General features: G+C 41.0%; 1 protein-coding gene across 1 annotated transcript in view; it reads right to left on the bottom strand.

The window, feature by feature from the left end:
- Positions 1–1,499: 1,499 nt before the first annotated feature.
- The window catches only part of Vps50 (vacuolar protein sorting 50), a 56,245-nt gene continuing 37,011 nt past the window's right edge, over positions 1,500–20,733 (bottom strand). The window contains exons 13-19 of the mRNA XM_071598305.1: positions 19,245–19,364; positions 13,278–13,541; positions 11,438–11,596; positions 6,912–7,033; positions 5,341–5,460; positions 5,193–5,274; positions 1,500–1,902 (exon numbers count right to left, since the gene is read on the bottom strand). Of these exons, the coding sequence (XP_071454406.1) occupies positions 1,789–1,902; positions 5,193–5,274; positions 5,341–5,460; positions 6,912–7,033; positions 11,438–11,596; positions 13,278–13,541; positions 19,245–19,364 (981 nt within the window). The 3' untranslated portion in view covers positions 1,500–1,788. The remainder of the gene's footprint in view (positions 1,903–5,192; positions 5,275–5,340; positions 5,461–6,911; positions 7,034–11,437; positions 11,597–13,277; positions 13,542–19,244; positions 19,365–20,733) is intronic.

The following is a 20,733-nucleotide window of genomic DNA, read 5'->3' as shown; positions in this document are numbered from 1 at the left end:
CTGCTAAGGTCATTTGCGCCATAGGGGATGGACAGGAAAGGATGAAGGGTGGAGAGAAACCCGGCGTCGGCATTAGCCTGCTCTTTACGAAAGGCGCCAAAGGGTCCGCAGTTTAACGTCCCATCCGACGGACGGCGTACTCACTCAAAGTGCCCTCCACAAAGCACCTCAAGTAGGGATCGAGATACCTCTGAAAAATATTCAACACCGCCGGGATTTGAACCCGCGCCCTCAGGGTGGGAAGCCAGTACGTTAGCCCCCGCACCATCTCGATCCCCCACAGATTCTTTGATCTATTTTTTTGGAACAGGCAAAAAGCGAAGTCAAGCCAAAACACATGCAAGCGAAACAGCTGTCAACAATTAACGGAACATTCAAAATGACCAAACTTTTCGGCATACGTGAGAGACATTAGTACCAACATTACTCCAAAAATAATCGAAAATCAAATATACGTAACCCGCGAAAATTCGCGATACTTTTTTAACATACCTCATGTGTGTCTGAATATATATAATTTTCCACGATCTTGAGAAATTGTTTAAAAAGGTCAACTGTTACCGGGGTGGGGGCTGATGGAATAGTCGAGAGAATCGAATTTCCAAAATATCAATTCAACCCCAAAGTAGCTGGGTCATATATCCAGATCAGGTTTTCACTTCTGCCAGAAGTACACGAGACTGCCACTTTTTTTTATTTGTCCGCATTACCAGGCCAAAAAGAGTTAGAGAATGACAGAGGGGTTCAAAGAATTCTTTAAGAATTTTCAGTGTTAGTAAAATTCAAATTTACAATTCTCTGGGCCAGACAATGCAAATGTGGATGAGACATAAGTACAACTTTATGCAAACAAAGTTCATGAACTAAGTACCTAAAATTAATTCACTAAATGGTCGTTTGGTATTGAGAACTTTATGTCATACTGGTAAAATACTTTGCTATGGCAATGAGTACATTACCAGAGTTAGACTCTCCAGACACAGATAGTATTGGGGCATGTGAGAGCTGGCATAAGGGTATACCATTTAGAATTTCCCTCGTGCAATCTTGGGTGAGGATTGCCTTTTGTTTATTGTGAGACCAGAGGACATAGGACTCCTGCTGTGAGTGGAGGAAAGGAAAATAGGAGTCAAGAGGACGAAAGACAATAAGACCAACTGCTGGACATGGAAGCGGTGAAGTTAATGCAACATCTCCTAGATCCGTGAAGGGCAACTGATCATTGGCTTCAGGCTTCGGTTGATAATTGCGATCCTGCCATTATTTCCCACACACCACATCGAGATTTGAACTCCTTGTGTCATAATCATTTTCCCTATTAATTTTAATTTATTCCCCATAAGTCAATCATTAGGCAAATTTTTGAGACACCAGTCAATTCTGGGAGCATTGAGACCCTGAGTAGGATATAGCCAGGTTCAGGTATTTTGGAGATTTGGCTCCATCTTGAATTTGGTTTGGATTTTAAGGAATGAAATAAAGAAAGCAACAGATTATAAATGATGCTGACGTTCATTTTGATTAGCAAATATAAATAACAACATGTATAATTTGTATATTTACAAAAACTGGTAAATTAGAGTGGACATCACAACAAAATATAAACTGTTGCAGAGAAATATAGTTTCTTTTACAGTTGAAACCATTTCTCTTTCCTGGAGTGCACCAATTTGAATCGTCTGGCTGCTGCTAACTTGCAGACACTCGGTGACGGCCTTCTTAAGGCCTGCAGCAGCATCACGGCCCCTGGTGCCATCACACTCACAGATATCCTGCAGGTGTCTCCCTTCATCTACCCCCTCGATCTATGTCCTCGATCAAACCAAGCAAACGTTGTCTACTCTTCTTACTATTTTGGCATACACAGCTTACGAGCGATACTAACTGCTTCTGGGAATATTGCTTAAAATGAAAATATGAAAGAAAGGATAGATTAGATTTCATTTGATTACATTTTTACTTCTAATTCCTGCAAAATTATGTTGCACAAATTACATTTTTGAACAAATTACACTTTTTTTTTGTCCATGAAAAAAGAATAAAATTAAAGGTAACATTTACTCACACTTAGGTAAAAACCAACATTGGAAGCAAATAGTAGTAGTAGTATTTTTAGGGGAGGTGACCGACAGCTGAGGTCATTTGCACCATTAGGGATGGATTGGAAAGGACTAAGGGTGGAGAAAAACCCGGCATCGGCATTAGCCTACTCGTGCCGAAAGGCGCCAAGGGGTCTGCCGTTTAACGTCCCATCTGATGGACATCACACTCACTCTCTCTTCATTAAGCACCTCAAGTAGGAATCGGGATCCCACTGAAAAATACCTGCCGCCTCCGGGATTCGAACCCAAGCTCTCTGGGTGGGAAGTAAGTACATTAGCCACCGCACCATCCCCAAGAGCAAATAAATAAGCAGCACATGCGGGTAGAACTAAGTGCTTGACAGCTATGGTTAAAACTTCAAATATCATATTGTTGAGAGCAGGATGGCACCATCCCAATGAGTTTGTCTGCTGACGTACCATATGAGCATGGGCCGGCTCAGTTTTTGGGCGTTGCCTTTGGATGTCCTAACCACCCAATATAATTTAGATTATCTAGGCCTCAGAGAGTTGCCAGGCATGTTAAAAAACGTGACTAGAATAAATGACAGGGAGAAATTAACTGAAGGTGATCAAAAGCACACCTCAGGAGCATGTGCTAGGCCCAATATTTTTTAAAATATTTATTAACAATCTACCCATTAATTTATTGGTTCACTGCAATAAATGAGTCATGTACGCTGATGATGCGAGCATCATCGATTGCTGTGATTCATTCAATAAATTACTGGATTCTAGAGAATTGGGGAATGTTGTAATGGTAATAGCATGGTCCTTAACAATCGTAACACACAAATGATGTTGTTTTCAAGGCAGTATGTAACTAACGATTTTGATTTTCAAAGGAAGATGTGTAATGTCAGGGTGGTAGAAAATTTAAAATTTTTAGGGATAAAGGCCGACCAACATACTAAGTGGGATCAATACATCTCCCAGGTATGCAAGATAATTAATTCAGTTTACTACCAAAATTCAGTTTTAAAAGACACCGTAAGTTTAGATGCCCTAAAAATTCTATATTATGGCTTGTTTTCCTCAATAACTTCTTATGGAATTGTAATGTGGGGAACATCATCGCTATCAAATCGGGCATTTTTAACTCAGTATAGTAAGACTCATATGTAATTAACTTTATTGTGTACATTGCTGATCTCTTTTTACACATTTGGGTATACTAATTGTACCTTGAGTCATGCAGTGACCTACCCAAAGGTAAACAAGAGTAACTTTACAATGAATCACAGTTATCACCATCACAATACCAGAAGATGTAAAGATATACAAGGTCTGTTCAAAAAGTGTCGTGACTTTTGTGTTTTCTCAAAAATTATTTATTTACTCTTGAATCTCTATTTTGTCCCCTTCAAGGTAATCCCCATCAGATATTATACACTTGTGCCAACATTTTTTCCAATCCTCGAAGCACTTCACAATATCATTTTTGTGATCTTGTTCAGCTCCTCCTTCGATGCAGTCTTCATCTCGTCAATCGTATCGCAGGGTCGTCCTTTCATGGGCCGCTCCAGTTTCGGGAACAAGAAAAAGTCACTGGGGGCCGGATCTGGTGAACACGGTGGCTTCGGCATCATTAGTGTGTTGTTTTTGGCCAAACATTTACACACAAGTAATGATGTGTGAGCAGGGGCGTTGTCATGGTGCAAAAGCCAACTTTTGTTCTCCCACAAATCCAGGCGTTTGTGGTGGATTGCTTCGCGCAAATTGCAGGTAGTATTCCTTATTTACTGCTCTACCCTGTGGCAAGAACTCATGATGCACCACGTCCCTACATCAAAGAAAACTGTACGCAAAACTTTCACATTCGACCGAACTTGGTGTGCTTTTTTTGGCCTTGGCTCGTGCTGTAGCTCCCATTGGGATGATTGGGAGTTTCCACGTCATAAGCATTAACCCATGATTTGTCACCAGTTATGACCCCCTGGAGCAAATTTGGGTCGTCGCGGACAGAGACCAACACCTCATTAGCAATGTTAATGCGTTGCTATGTTTTATCAAAATTGAGCAATTTTGGTACAAATTTCGCGGCGACCCGTGCCATGCCCAAACCATTGGTGAAAATCAAATGGCACGAGGCAATCGTTATGTTTAGGCCCCCAGCAACTTCTCTAACGGTGATACGACGATCGGCCAATACTATTTCCTTCACTTCATCAATGTTTTAGTCTGCTGTTGACGTGATCGGGCGTCCATCACGCCTTGTGCCATTCACATTTTCTTGGCTCTCTGAGAACATTTTGTACCACTGATAAATGTTGCTTTGGTCCACGGTAGCTTCTCCACATGCCACAGTCAACTTTTGAAATGCGTCCGCACACTTAAATTTCATTTTTCACAAAAAATTTGATACAGATTCTTTGATCCATTTTTTGGAACAGGCAAAAATCGAAGACAAGCCAAAACACATGTAAGCGAAACAGCTGTCAACAATTAACGGAACATTCAAAATGACCAAACTTTTCGGTATAAGTGAGAGAAATAAGTAACAACATTACTCCAAAAATAATCAAAAATCAAATATATAAGTAACCCACCGAAATTCAAAATTCACAATACTTTTTGAACAGACCTCATACATACATGGGAAAACATCAAATCCATCTATGGTAGCTTAAGGACCAAGATCAATGCACACAAAATTGTTTAACTATCAGCCTGTTTAAAAAATGAGACAAGAATTTTGCCATTCAAGAAAAGTCTATCAGCATATCTGGTTGAACAGTCTCATTACAGTGTAAATGACAATCTATATAACACTTAAGTGTACATATATAAGTTTCCCGACATAACTTTATTCGTATCTTTATTTGGGAATAATGTGATCTATATCCCAATGATGTGTCCTTTGTATACACACATATAGGAAATGTCATAGGTATACGCCAGCCATGTATTCTCAACGCCTCAATTCTCAACACTGTAAACTTTGTCGGCTGGACAAATAAATATACTATTATTATTATCTGTGCTCATTTGAAAATAGGGGAAAAATTATACAAATAAGGTTTGAACTATGTTGAGCAAACAAATTTAATTTTTGGAGTTGAAATAACAGTTACGGATTGGAATGCTTACCGATCCGTGTTCCTTGATCCACAGCTCGAGACCGGCCTCGGGCTGGTAGAAGGCCTTCACGTATGCCTCAACTCGCTCCTTGCTGGTGCCAAACACCCCAGATTTCCATGCCCCCGTACCTCCCCCCTGCACCCCCCGCCCCCGACACGTGCCCCCACCCACCCCCTCTCCTCCCAGAATGCTCTCCACTTTGGTGAGGAACTGCGTGAAGTCCAGCTGCATGAGACCCCGACCCCCGTTCGAACAGTGACGACCAGCACTGGCAAACCTATTACAAGACAACAACAGTCCATTTATTCCTGGAGCAAGATTTCCAAAACGGGGGTTTGGACCAATATCAGTACCATCCCCTAGGCAGACGTGCAATTTAATATTATTCTCATCATTGGTATTCTACTGGTTAGGGTAGGTTTTGGATGGACAAAGCGAACACAACAATACAGTTACTAGCCTCTCCTAACAAAAAAAACACAACTTGAAAACGGACATTAAAGTAAGTCCTCCTTCAATTCCCCATACTTCCTTCCTTCATTTCATCCAACATACCTGTCCTATTCCATCCCATTCCTCATCCACCTAATGCTCTCCCTCTATCACTGTCTTCAAATTCCCATTCACAATCAAAATGCTATAAATTCGTCTTTCCAGCCTCTCTTTGATTTCTCTCAAGAATCCTATTTCACCATACCAAGTACTTCCTCGTTTGTTTTCTTCTCTGTCCATTTCACCTTCTCCATTCTTCTCCACACCCACATTTCAAAAGCCTCCAGTCTACGTCTATCCTCCTGCTTCAATGACCACGTTTCTGCTCCGTACATAGCTACACTCCATATCAAAGTTTTTACGAGTCTTTTCTTAACATCCTTACTCAACGTCCCCGTCATCAACTCCCTCCTCCTTGTGAAAGCCTCTTTGCCTAGCACAATTCTTCTCCTTACGTCCCTACTACTTTGACCGTGTTGGTCCAAAAAACTTCCGAGATACGTAAACTGTTCTACCTGCTCTAGTTTTTGCTCTCCTATTCCAATGTTTAGCCTAGCCTTTCCCTTTCTAGAAATTATGCAGCTTTCTGTAGATTGAAAAGTGTAAAAAATAAAAGTATAATACGAGGGTTGCTATATATATTTTGAGACTTGACGACACTAAGTACTTTAGGCAACATCTGACGTTTCCATCTGAAAGTTTCACCCTTTTAACACTAACTTCCTTCAGAGCATTTTGTCATTTCATTCAAGCTCATGCAAAATTGTGTTGATCATCATAGATAATGCTTTGAAAAACAATAAAGCCATTTTCAACAATAAATGACTGTCTTTTCATTATTAGGCTGAAAATATAAACAGCAGCCCTCGTAACTAACAGTGGTTACATAGAGTCCTTAGTACTATACATTTTCATACTCCTCGCATGCGTGTTAAGACTTGCGCATTACTCAATAAAGCCACTATTAATACTATCATACAGCTATGTTGATAACACTAGGCAACACTTTTACACCAAGAAATTATAAATCTTCAAGTATCGATAAACAACAGAAATAAATGATCTAATTAAATCTCACAATTTGTTGTAAAATTAAACCAGTAATTTTGTCCGGATAAAAATGAAATTTATACAAAGTCAATGCTTCTAGAGTGAACTGAAACGAGGATTTTGGTGAGTCTTCTTTGCCAAGTCACTCGTGGGACTTGAATGGAAACAACTCCCTCTCCGGCTTACCCCTCAACGAAAGTGTCACAGACGAGTCCGACCACTTGCTGCCAAAGGATGAGGTGGACGGAGGAGGGCAGGGGCACCCGCGACGCCACACCCTCCAGTCGCATCGCAAAGATCTGCAGCTCCTGCGAATGGGAGGGGGAAACAATGGTGGAATGGTCAAGAGATTATGACAACACAACTGACATGTTTCGACACTTGCAAGGCTAATTCCGAGATAAATGCGAACAATGACACCAAATGTCAACAGATAATAATACAATGGCAGTGGTGAAAAGAAAGCATCAAACCACAAATCAAATAGTATCATCGAGAGCACACATGATTCAATGTTCAATCAACTGCTGTGAACGTGAATGGGTTCACTTTCCAGGAGCATCATCACCTGGGCACTTTCTTCCCGGAGTCTATCCAAATTCTAGCTCGTGTATTTTGCACTGACTTCGGGGTCATGCCATGATGGCATATTAGTGCCATGATGAGAGAATCAGGGGTATAATAAAGTTATTTGGCTGGTTTTAAATGAGAACTGGGATGCATCCATGGTGTCTACATCTTCCTCATGTCCCTACAGTTTCTGTATTATCATTAATGTAATTTTATTTCATTATTCAACTTGAAATTTCAAATTTCCCACCGCTTGCAATGACTGATGAAAAGGCACACGCCAAATACCACGTGTGCCACTCACAATTAGTTTTGCTAAAGATTGTGACTTTTATAAACTCGATGGGCGCTAATGAATCTTCTAGAAAAAATATTTCAGTGTTTAGAGAGAGTAATGTATTACATCACCAGCGGCATTAAGATACAGAGCATCAAAATTTATTGAGGAATTACTATATTTTCTAGTTCCTTAAGTTATCACTCAAGCATTAATTAATTTAAGGGTAGACCACAAATACAATCCTCCCCAGGAGGCACCACCTTTCCAAAGAGGTGCTGGGCGGGCAGTTCCACCGCTAGTGACCCTAGCCATTTAACTGGCTTCATGATCACTTCAAATATAAATAGATAAATAAAAGGAATAGTTTTATAAATTTCATGCCACTAGGTGATAGACCACGTAAAATAACTAATGAAGGAAAATTCCACAACATTCCACAAAACCTTGTTCACTCTGAAAACCAATGCTGACATACATAGGTATATCACGAGAGGTTGTAAGGACTTAAGATTCACTGCCCACAACTCATCCATGTTTGCCAAGAACCCTGGATATGCTGGCGGGAAATTCTTGACAGCACTACAGAGAAAATTAAGGGAAATAGATATTTTTTTGTCATTTAAGTCTTACACTACGTCAATTCCTTTGTGATCATCAATGCTACATAGTTAATGAATTCATACGTCCCTTTCTCTAGGTAAATGATTTTCTCCATAAATAACTCTATGAAAATACTCATTTAACTGCTCCGGACTCCTGTTTTGGGTTTTCACTCTGTACATTTAATTACATTTTTATTTTGAGATACATGTATGTTTACTCTGTAGTATCCACTCAGTGATGTCTGCCAAGAATATGAGCATGTAATGTGATGCATTCCATACTTGTTACCAAAATGTCTCATAAGAACCAATAAACATTATTATTGCTACTGATGGATTTCAATGCAAAAATTGGAGGGTCTCCCGCAACGTGTAGCAGGAAAATTCATGATAGAAATAATGAGGGCACTGAAGATGGAAGGCTATTCAGCCAGTAATTCAACATGCTTACTAAAAGCATATGTTTTGAACACAAAGCCATTCACTGATGTATCTAGAAGAGAAAATGTGAATCAAATAGGTCATGTGTGCTTACATCTTGAAGAAAACCAACGTGCCAAGAAGACATACATGGAGTTGCAAAATATTAAGAGAACCTGTGCAAGGCACAAAGATGATGCTGGGAGAAAGTGAAGAGAAGGGCCAAAGAGCAGATAGAGCAATATTTAGAGGATCAGCAATAGATAAGAATTAAATAGGCTTATTCATCTTTTGCAAAAGATGCTCTAGTATGTGATGTAAAATTATAAAGAGAAGTGCAGGCTGGACAAACTTGGTTATTATTCACGTATACATGCCACCGAGCAACCATAAGGAAGAAGAGGTCGATAGGATATACGAACAGTTAAGAGGACATAATCGCGTGTGTTCCTGCAGGGAAACATTTGATAGTGATGGGGGATTGGAATGCGACGGTAGGCGAAGGAAGAGATGGTGATGAGGTGGGCGACTACGGTTTAGGCACGAGGAATGACCGCGGGGAGAAAGCAGTTGAGTTCTGCATGAGACAGGGGTTAGTCACCACCAACACTTGGTTTAGACACCACAAAAGACGCAGGTATACTTGGAAAATGCCAGGTGACTCAGGAAGGTATCAGCTAGATTATATTCTGGTTAGACACAGGTTTAGGAATAGTGTGATAAATTCCCACAGCTTCCTGGGAGTGGATACGGACTCTGACTACAGTTTAGTTGTTATGAAATGCAGCGTCTGTTTCAAAAAGATAAGGCAGGGGCGGTGAGTTAGAAAATGGAATGTAGAAGCATTAAATGGTTTGAAAAGGAAGGAATACAAACAGGCGGTAGAGGAAATCATGGGGGATGGTAAAGAGCTGAGTACTATCGAAGTGAAATGGGAAAGTATCCAGAAAGGGTTGTCTAAAGCCGCAAAAACTATTGGAACCGTTAACGCTAGAAGGACTAGGAAACCATGGATCATGGATGAGATGATTACAAAGATGGATGAGCGGCAAAAATGGAAGAATGTAAATACAGAATTAGGCAAAATGAAGTACAAAGAATTAAACAATAAATTGAGGCGGGCAACAAATAAAGCAAAAGAAGCATGGTGGAAGATGCAGTGCGAGGATATGGAAAGTCTGCAGAGGAAGGGTGAAATCGGTGCGCTGTAGAGCAAAGTTAAATCTTTATCGGGAAGTAAGAAAGGGAGATCAATGATAGCAGTTAGAGATAAGGCGGGTAAGGTAATAGTTGACGCAGGAAAGATACAAGAGAGATGGAAGGAATATATAGAAGAACTGTATAGTAAAGAGCTTAGACCAACAAAGTTAGACATAGAAAAGGAACATGACGTAGAGGAAGACAGCTTAGGTCCGGGCATACTAGACAATGAGATAGAAAGGGCATTCAGGGAGATGAAACTAAATAAGGCCGTGGGGGTGGATAACATATCCGCGGAACTTTTAAAAATCTTAGAAAAATGTGGGAGGAAGAGGCTTAATGGGCTGATCTGTAGTATATATGAGGAAGGAATTTATCCGGAATACTTTGTGAAATCAGTTTTAGTTCCTAATCTGAAAAAGGTAAAGGCTACATCAAGTGAGGACTACAGGACAATAAGTTTGATATCCCACGCAGCTAAAGTTGTTCTCAGGATTATAAACAAAAGGATAGAGAATAGGGCAAATGATTACTTAGGGGATGATCAGTTTGGGTTTAGGAAGGGGAGAGGTACGCGTGATGCCATTGCAGTAATGAGATTATTAATCGAGAGGAATATAGAACACAACCAAGAGGTATTTGCCTGTTTCGTAGATTTCGAAAAAGCTTTTGATAGAGTGCATTGGGAAAAACTAATGAGTATATTGCAAAAAATAGGAATAGATTGGAGGGAAAGGAGGCTAATCCTCAACCTGTACATGTCTCAGACTGCTCAGGTGCGGGTGGGGAATGGGGAGTCCGGTTGGGCAGTGTTAGGAAGAGGTGTAAGGCAGGGTTGCCCATTATCACCGTTGCTGTTCAACCTGTATGCAGAGGAAATGATTAAAGAGGCATGGAAAGATCTTGAGGTAGGAATGAAAGTTGGGAGGGGAATTCGTAAAATCAGTTAGGTTTGCTGATGACCAAGCTTTAGTTTGTCATATATAATATATATAATAGATATAATCTAATTTTTGGTTACTAATCTCGTAAAAAAGATGGAAATCTGTAAAAATTATTTGACATTAGCGTAGTAAACCTACATAATAAATTGTAATAAGCATTCAATTTGTGGAAAACAGAAGTTTCATATCTACTGCTTCTCCGGCATATTTGCCATATGAAATCCTCTTGTGTATGCCTCCTCCCTCCCGAGTGGCGATGGGGAACACATGACTCCGATGGAAGATAGCAAAGGAATTCATTCCCTAGTCTCACAATTCTTAGTTTTAATCATAATGACCCATTCCACAAAGTTTCAACCGCAACAATAAATAATAGCAGAAAGAGTAATATCAGAAGCCAAGAAAAAGGGAGATTACCTCCAATGCCTGAGAATGCTACTACGCACGTATTCTTATGCAAATTATCCCTTTTCAAATAAATTTTCAGTTGGCACTATTGCCTAGGCACTTGAAATCACATATGCCATTTCTTTTACCTTCTCTCTCATGACTAAGTATGCCAGAGAGTCCAAACCATGAATTCTGTCATTTAATGCACATAATACACATTGTACGAGCGATTCGCCCACAGCCCTTCCTCTCACTTCATTCCATTACGACGACTGGCCTCTTCACTGTCACAGAAGACCCTCTTACCCGGAGAAGGATGTCTATGTATGGTGAATGCTGACTCATGACGTCTGGGACTTCCCAGTTGACTTGCGCCATCAGGCCAAGGATCTGACGCAAATTCACGGCACCCTTGGACACACACAGGTAGATGGGTCTCCTCAGCTCATCAGCCACATTCACAGTCTGAAAGTGAACACGCATATCTGTAGACATTCTGAAACATTTCAAGCTTTCTCAGACTTAGAATAGTTTCATGGAAAGATATCCACGTTATTTATAGTAACTCCTCGCAACTATGCATATACCAACAATGTACGCACGGCAAACCCTCTCTAATCTGGAATGAGCCTGGGCATTTAGAGGAGGTTATGCGATTGCAAGATGGCGCACTGTAGGAATTTGCCATATTTTTGGCCACCATTTTTCCAGCAATACACTCTGGGCACCTGCAGCTCCACCCAAGCTCAAGTGATTTTTCGGGTACCAGGTCTTTCTGGGAAAACATAACCGGCACAGGGAATGAAACTGGCCCCCCTACCCTGATGTGTGATTTTTCACACGCCGTATAGGGCTTAGTACTGGGTGAACTCTACCATCACCTACTAAACCGACCTTCGGGTTGATTACTGTGTTTGTTTTACATTGTAAATAGGTGAAGGGCAGTGTGTCTAGCTTGCTTGCTTTGCAGAACAGCTCAAAACTGGGAAAAACTTGGAATGGGAAAATCCTTGAAACAGTCCTGGGGAAAAGTAGCCTGAGAAGTAAAACCTGGAAAATTAGAGGATTGATGTTATTTCGTAGAGAACTAGACAGTAGACAATCAAAATGTACTTTCTTCACTTGAATTTGATATAGATGACTATCCTGGCAATATTTTTTCAAACTAACAGTTTTCAGATACCACACTGCCCTAGAAATGAAACCTGAATTATTTACAAATATACTATAGCTTATAGTAAATAATATGCAAAGATAGAATTGCAAACAGTTCACAACTTATTATAACCTGATTTTAATCCACCCAATACGTTAACTCTTAACTTGGAAGAGTTATAATTTTGTTATATCTACCATTGGATTCTGACGATAGATTCCACATCCTCATCAATGATTGCATACCAAAAGTGTTCAAAGTTCAACTAAAGGTAAGAGCACCAAAGCCAAGTGAATTCATAGATCACCACTCACAATTGGAATGTGCCATGGAACCTAACCCTGCTGAAAGAGATTCAAGTGGTCCTACCAGTAGGAAGATTTGAAAATTGGTTTGATTTAATCCCTAGGAGACCTTTAGTTTTCACCAAGAGTGTTTTCATCTTTCTCTTTTCCCTTCATCTACGAGTTTCCTTCCTCACGCTGTGTTCCTCTTGATTTTGATCTCCTTATTGTTCTAGATGAAAAAATTATCAAAATTCGATCATAATATTCCCTTCTGTTTCATTGTGATTAGCTTCGCTGCCCCTTTTTCATCGCAATCACCCCAGAGAGAAGGGGGTTCTAAATCTGATGTCCAAGTGATTTACTTGCTCGGGAATATTGTTAACTCATAGCTGAGCGTGTCCACTTCAATCCCCTCATTCCACGTTGGTTGGTGAACTTCAGCGTTCTCCTTTGGAATGTCTCACCCTTTTGACAGCCAGTTCAGCCTTATTTTAAAAAAATATTCATTTGACATTAATCCAAAAACAGCACTTTCTTGCATTTATATCGGACTACTGACAATGATAAAAATGGACACAATTACAAACACCCAAGCCCTAGGTGGAGGATTTAACCCACCCAGGTGAGAATCGAACCTGTGACCTTTGGATTGGCAGATGAGGAGGACGTTACCCCGCCACCATCGGGGCCAGCATGTGCGCACCTGCGAGTAGAACTGTGTGAGGAAGTGCCGTGCTGTGTGTGAGGGCGTGCCGTGCTGGTAGCAGCTCTGCCCCCCCCGGTGCGGGGTCGCACGAGAGGCGAGGGTGGGCGGGGGCAGCAGGAGGCTCTCCAGGTACGGCTGCAGCAACAGGAACTGGGAGGACAGGAAGGACACCGACTCGGCGGCTGCTATCCTCTCGGCCAGGCCGTACAGGTTCTCTGGCTTGCTCAACTCCACGACGGGAGAGAGGTGGGCGTGGAGCACCTGTTGACGGAGTAAAACCGATGCAATGGTGCACATCGTGGGACACTCCCCCTCTTAATACTTCCCCAGGACTTCTCGTCCATTAAATCTCAAACACCAAACCACCAAAGACATGAATGGACATGAATCATTACAATAATTTCATCGGCTTCCATCATAATTTCAGAAGAATACCACCACAGTTATTGCCAACAGATGTCAAGAGATATCTGCATGAAGTGAAATATCATTCAGATACAAAGGATACACAATAATAAAAGTATTCATTCATTTACAGGGTGCGTTCCAAAAGTAATGCAATTATTTTCTTAAGTAATTTATTGAACAGATTTGCACAAACACTGAAAATTCTTCAAAGCACACTCCTTGGGCCTCTACAGTGACTCTGCCATGACCGGTATGTGCCCCGGATGGCATCTTCAGGGACCTCTCGCAAGGTCTTCGACACGCCTGATTGGATCTCTTCTATGGACGAAAACGGGTTCCTTTCGCGGCTGCCTTTATTCGAGGGAACAAAAGGAAGTCTGCTGGGGCGACATCATGACTATAGGGGGGGTGGGGCAGCATTGGCACCTGGTGTTGGGCCAGGAACTTGCGGACTCGTAGCGCGTTGTTGTGATGGAGATGCCAGGTAGTGGAGATGTTGCCACCGCATATCTCCACGAAACAATACATACTCAACCCATTGAAAAAATAACAGCGGACCAACAAGGAAATCTCAAATTGCTTAATGAGATTGAACCCAACAAATCCCCGGGTCCCAAAAATATACACTGCTCAAAAATATACCAGCTAGGGTGATAAAAGGTTTAGCTCCAAACATTGCCCCGTACCTTGAATTTATATTTAACAAATCCCTCACAGAGTGCAAAGTACCTAAGATTTGGAAAACCACGCAAATAACGCCTATTTATAAAAGTGGTGACAGGGAGGGCCCCAGTAATTACAGACCTATATCTCTCACTTCTATCTGTTGCAAAATCTTAGAGCACATAATTGTCAGTTCAATAATGAGACACCTTGATAACATTAACTTTTTAAGTGACAATCAACACGGATTCAGGAAAACCCGCTCCTGCGGTACCCAATTAGGATTATTTACACATGATTTACTTTTATCGGGTGAGAGAGGTAGGCAAGTGGATGCCATCTTCTTAGATTTTCAAAAGGCATTTGATAAGGTTCCCCATGGTAAACTCATTCATAAATTAAAGGTTGTGGGTATAAACAAGGGTGCCATAAGTTGGGTTAAAGATTTTCTTTCAGAGCGGGAACAGAGGGTAGTCCTTGATGGCGCTAGTTCCGACAGCGTTCGAGTCACGTCGGGGGTACCTCAGGGAAGTGTGATCGGGCCGTTGCTTTTCTTGATTTTTGCTAATGATTTGAACCGCGAAGTAAAAAGTAAAATTAGGATGTTCGCGGATGACACGGTGATCTATAGGGAGATACGAGGGTCATCCGGAAAGTAGTACCCGTTCGTGAAATAAAGACACAAAAGTAAATATTAACAAACATAAAAAATTTTATCTGAAAGAGGATACTTTAAACTACTTCTCAACATAATCTCCAAGCAAATTAAGGCATTTGTCATAACGTGTGACAAGTTTCTGTATTCCTGCTGCATAGTCCTTCGCCGCCAGCTCATTGAGATACGCGAGGGACCCATCTTGCACAAATTTTTGCATAATGCAGATGGTGTTTAACAATTTCATGAACAATTGTTCGAGAAACATTGGGAAAATGCTCACAGATGTCATCAATTGTGACGCGCCGATCGTTCCTCACGAATTCGTCAACTGAGCTCACCAGTTGGTCTGTAATGACAGACGGTCTCCCCGAACGCTCATCGTCGTGTGTGTTCCCCCTCCCCATGTTGAAGTTGCGACACCACCGCCGAACAGACGACTCGTCCATTACATTGTCTCCATACACCTCCTTTAATTGGCGATGAATATCACATGGGCGAACGTTTCTTGCATTGAGGAATTTAATCACTGCCCTCACTTCACAACTGGCGGCGTTCTCAATTTTTTTAAACATTGTAAACAATCACAGAAACAACACAGGCAATGCTAGCGTCACGCAACTTGGCTCAGAGAAGGCAGACAAGCCACTGAAGCTATCTGACCTCGTCCAGCGGCTACTCGCGTCGTCAGCACTTCATGCGGCACGAACGGGTACTACTTTCCGGATGACCCTCGTATCTGGGGATGAGGATCGTTTTATTCTAGCGCAGGATTTAGATTGCATTACTAAATGGTGTTCTAACTGGGGATTGACACTAAATTATAATAAATTTTTGGTGGTAAATTTCTTTAAAAGATCAACGGGATTTGCTTACTAATTAGCTGGAGGTGACCTAGCAGTAGTTGATACGGTAAAATACCTAGGTGTTACATTCACAAAAGACTTAACTTGGGGGACTCACATACGTAAAATCTGTGGTCAAGCATATAAAAAATTGGTATTTATTAGACGCATTGTCGGAAAAAGTGACTCGAAGGTCAAGGAACGTCGTTACCACGCTCTTGTAAGGCCTCATTTAGAATACGCATGTAGAGTGTGGGATTCGAGTGAAAGAGGCCTCATTCGGGAAATTGAGAAGGTTCAACGCCGGGCAGCCCGTTTTGTAAAAAACTTCTTACGATAAAACGCAAAGCGTCACCGAAATGCTCATGGATTTGGGGTGGGAATCATTGGCTGAGAGACGATTCAATGCAAGATTGAAATTACTAAATAAATTCAGATCCGCATGTTTCAGCACCGAGGTCTCGCAAATTATTCGTACTCCTACATACATTAGTCACTTGGATCATGCATATAAAATTCGGGTAATAGATGCCAGAACTAGCCGACTCAAGGACTCCTTCTTCCCACGGACAATACGGGATAGCAACTGCAGGGTTATAGATAGCAAAAATTCCACTTGCCACACATATCAGCGTCTAGGGAATAAATAGTTATAGTCAATTGCATGCTCTTTCACTAACCTTGTGTGCTTTGTTATCATAACCCATTCTTTCCGAATAACCTCATTAGCGCCCTTTTCATCTGTCTTTAAATCTCCCTTTTAATACCTCGTCCCTCTCCGTGGGGGCAAATTCCTGCTACCTGCAACGTAGGGTTGCATTCCCTGCCTTCTACAGTCTCCTCGGGGGGTAGAGTGTTTTTTGTTACATATTCATGTGGTAGTGGTGTTTCACATTCTTGCTTGTTGTGTCCTGGCTTGCGTGTTGTTGGATGGCTTTTGTGCTGCATCTTGGGGTGCAGTTGTTGTTTTGCGGTATATGTGTTTAGATGAGTGTTGGATGAAGGGATTTTTGCATGAGGGTTTGCGCTGCTGTGGGTGAAATTATCCACGTTGTTATTTTGCATGTGGTATTGTTCCTTTTTACGGTTGGTGACCTAACACCCCCCGCCACACGCCCTTGCAGCGGCTTGAGATGTAGATGTCTTTTCTTATCCTGATGACCCTTTTTCGGAGTCATCCACATAGTAGGCAGCGTTAACTGTCCGTCACTGAGGAACAAACTCCTTATGGGCCACTCCTTTACTGTCGCAAAAGACAATGAGCATTGTTTTCTCTTTTGATTTGCTCATTCTTGCATTTTTGGGCTTGGGGGACTGGTTGGAGTGCACTCAGAGCTTTGCCGTTTGGTCCCTGGGTCGTATTCAAACACCCAGGTTTCATCATCAGTAATGGCGTTGTTCATATAACCAGGTTCAATACATTGCAAAAGTTCACTTGAAAATTAATTGCATTACTTTTGGAACGCACCCTGTATGTGTTAATCTTCAAGAGGAACCAGAAGACAGGCCCTCATCAGACACAAACAAACACTTTCATATTCATCCTGGCGGCCCAACTAATTTGCCTCCAAGTTGGAAGTGCTTCACGGTTCCGCACTCCTTTCAAACGGCTCAAACTGCAGGCACCGGCAGATAGACGGATGCATGCAACTTTGGGGACTCGATGGAGGAGTCATGACATTGAAAATGAGTAAAAAACAAATGTGGTCCAGGAGAAGTGTGTGGGCACAGCCATGGTGCTCACCGATGGAACTCCACTTGATGAAATGCTTGAGGGATGCACTGCCGGAAGGAAATTTCTTTGGACAAATGATGCCCCCCCTTTCTGAACTTGAGGATGACTGAATACCAAGAAACTGCTCAAATATCCTAGGATTAGCTCAGATTTGAGCAAAAATCTATTCAAGACCTGAAAAAATAAAGTACAAAACTAATTTTTGAATAAAACAGGATAGAGTGTCGTTGGAAGGATGAACAGTTGATGTTTTCTCCTAAGCTAAACAGGAAGACTCCCTAATCTGGACACCCACTTAATCTGAACTGAATCAGGCCATGCAGTGCAGGTACTTTCTCATGGGGTCCGTAGATGGACGCCCCTTGAGGAGAAATACATTTTGCTTGAAGTTTCCCTCGCCATGAATGAAAACCATATTTATATTATTCATCATTTCTCCAGCAGTACTGCAAATTATAAATTACCAGTGCTATGTGAAACCAATAATTGACTAGCTCATCAAAATGCTGCATGTCTTATAATTGTGGAACATATGTTTATAATAAATGGCCACTTCTTCCCTTGCACTTTTGTAACGTCCAAAATCATTTTGAGTTCTTCCGATGGTAAACCAGTGCAACACAAATGGCTTCAAAAGAGTGTGGCTCTCAATGAATACACATCACTTAGAGCATTATTGGGTGAAGGCACTTGAGAAGTCGGAAGCTGGGGTCCCCCTTATACTGATTATTTAATGAAGCTGTTAATAATTAATTTTTTACTGTAACGATCACAAGAATGAAAACAGGCTCTCATTCCCATTATTCATCCGTCAACATCTTTTAAAACTGGGCCAACTTCATTCGGACATAGAATGCAGCCACCTTAAATAAAAACAGGAGGAATTCAATGGCCATTAACTATATCATCATACTGTCACCTTTTAAGCCATCAGATTTAGTATCCTTAAATATTTCAGCAAAATGAGCAATTTATACAAATTTATTCTGTGGATGATATAATTTAACCATGCTTCAGAACAAAGCAGAGGGAGCACTGCTGAAATGGTTGTATCTTTGGTGTACACACGTGCATCCTTCAGGTCCATAACTTGCATATTTCTATGTATCTATTAACTGTTCCTCTCTAGGGCCTTCGAACATGGGTATCATTCTGTACAATAATCTGCCAGTCAAATTTGAAACATGTGCCTTACATCCTTGTAAGTGTAAGCTGAAATGCCTCTTCCTGAAAACAATGTTCTATAACATCCAAGATATTGCTAATGTTGTTTATTCCCATCTGGCATCTCATACTACTGTGAAATTTCTCTTTTGAATTATCTGGTTCTTAGACAAATACATAAATAATTCATACGTGTAATGTTAGGCAGGACTTAGAAAGAACAATAATATGAAATGCCAGGATCCATCACCAGGACACTCGCCTTAACCTTATGGACCAATATGTACTCCCTCATATTTTGCAAGACTTCCAGTTCCCCCATTAGTGGACATCTCCCAACAGCAGCAGCCACTTACCGTAGGCGGACATAATCATAATTAATGTTCAATTAATCACCCCTTCCCCCAAGGTTGGCGGGAGTGCAATCACATGACAATGGCAATTACATCGTGAATGCATATTAATGCAGTCATTTGAAACACCAATTCACTTACCTTATCGGAGTCCTGGGACGGCACTTCGCACTCTTTGTCATCGGAGAGGATTAATTTGTCATGGATCCTCTCGAGCAGGGTTTCCAACTTATAACTGTACACTCGCTCGGTAGACAATGGCTGAAACAATGACAGAGAGACGAGAAACAAATGTAATTAGTGTTGCCATATGACACTGGAGAACACGGAAATACTAGAGAGTGGCAACCTATTGCCTTGACTGTAACTTATATGCAGCGGGCTCTTGCCAGCATTTCTTTGAAGGGGACGTAGAATTCTGAACCAACTGAAGAGTAAAACAGCATTATGGGAAGTGTAACCCAAAGTAGGGAAATGAATGGCTTTTAAAATCTTTTTACTGTTTGGTAGCTCGGTGCTAAAATATGGCAGAACTACATTTTATTTGGGCATAATAATGAAAAATGAATACACTGCCTCTCCAGAAATCACTTACTACACACCTGTGTTATGGATACTTTATAAATCTCATAATAATTTTGATGCCATTCTGCATACAGGCATTTACTTCATTAATTACTAATTTCAGCCACAATAGTTGACCGAGTCATGAAGTGGCTTCATTTATAATTATAACTACCCAAGCAACTAGTCTTAAACAAGTCCACGATGTGTTCATGTTTTCCTGCCAACTCTTTTTGCAAGTCCCATACACTTCCTAATTACTAACCAGTGAATAAAAACTCTTTTCGGCGAATGTAATGTTTGTTAAAGAGAAAGATAAATTTTAATGATTATATTTTTCAAAACAAAATAAATTTACAATTACAAACAATTTTAGGATTGGTAAAGAACCAAAAAACACTTCCCAATTGAAAGAACTTCGAAGGGTGCATTTGGAGTTGACAGGGACATCTTAGCGGCAATTGAACCTCATGGGTTTTACATGTGCATTTCTTAAAACAAAATGAAAAAATTGAAGCATTTAATATGCTTCAGTGACTGGAAGAGCCATTGCTCTACTCCCTTTACAATTCTATACATTTCGTACCAGAATTTTCAGCCAACTTTGAAAGAGGTTTCCCTTCAATATCCTCGGAATGGAATACAGACTTTGTTAGTTAGCAGTCATCTTCAAACCATTGCCCACCAAACCACTGTTTCAACAAGAAGAAACAGATGCTGGGTGCAAGGTCAAGTCACCTCTGCCTCGTCAATTGTGGTCCAAGAGCGCACTCATCCACTCAATATTCTTTGGCTCTTGGCGTTAGTTGGTATGCATTTCCAGTGCCCACCTTGCACACAATTTGCGATACCTGAGCTTTTCTATAACACTCGCGTAAATAGTGGTGCATCCAATAAGAGGAAATTTATCAGCCACAGCACACTATTCGTCAATTGTCAATCATTGCAACAATTTCAGAGTGTAAAAATCATTCGCCTTGATTGGGATTCGAACCTGGATCCTTCGATATACGGCCAAGTGCTTTAGCCAGTTAAGCTATATAGGCGTCCTCTTAAACTCTGAAAT

Source organism: Hetaerina americana, unplaced genomic scaffold (assembly GCF_022747635.1).
Source record: "Hetaerina americana unplaced genomic scaffold, ioHetAmer1.1.p SCAF_97, whole genome shotgun sequence".
Classification (NCBI taxonomy): domain Eukaryota; kingdom Metazoa; phylum Arthropoda; class Insecta; order Odonata; family Calopterygidae; genus Hetaerina; species Hetaerina americana.
Note: the sequence above shows the minus strand (reverse complement) of the source record. Positions and strands in the feature narration are given on the sequence as shown.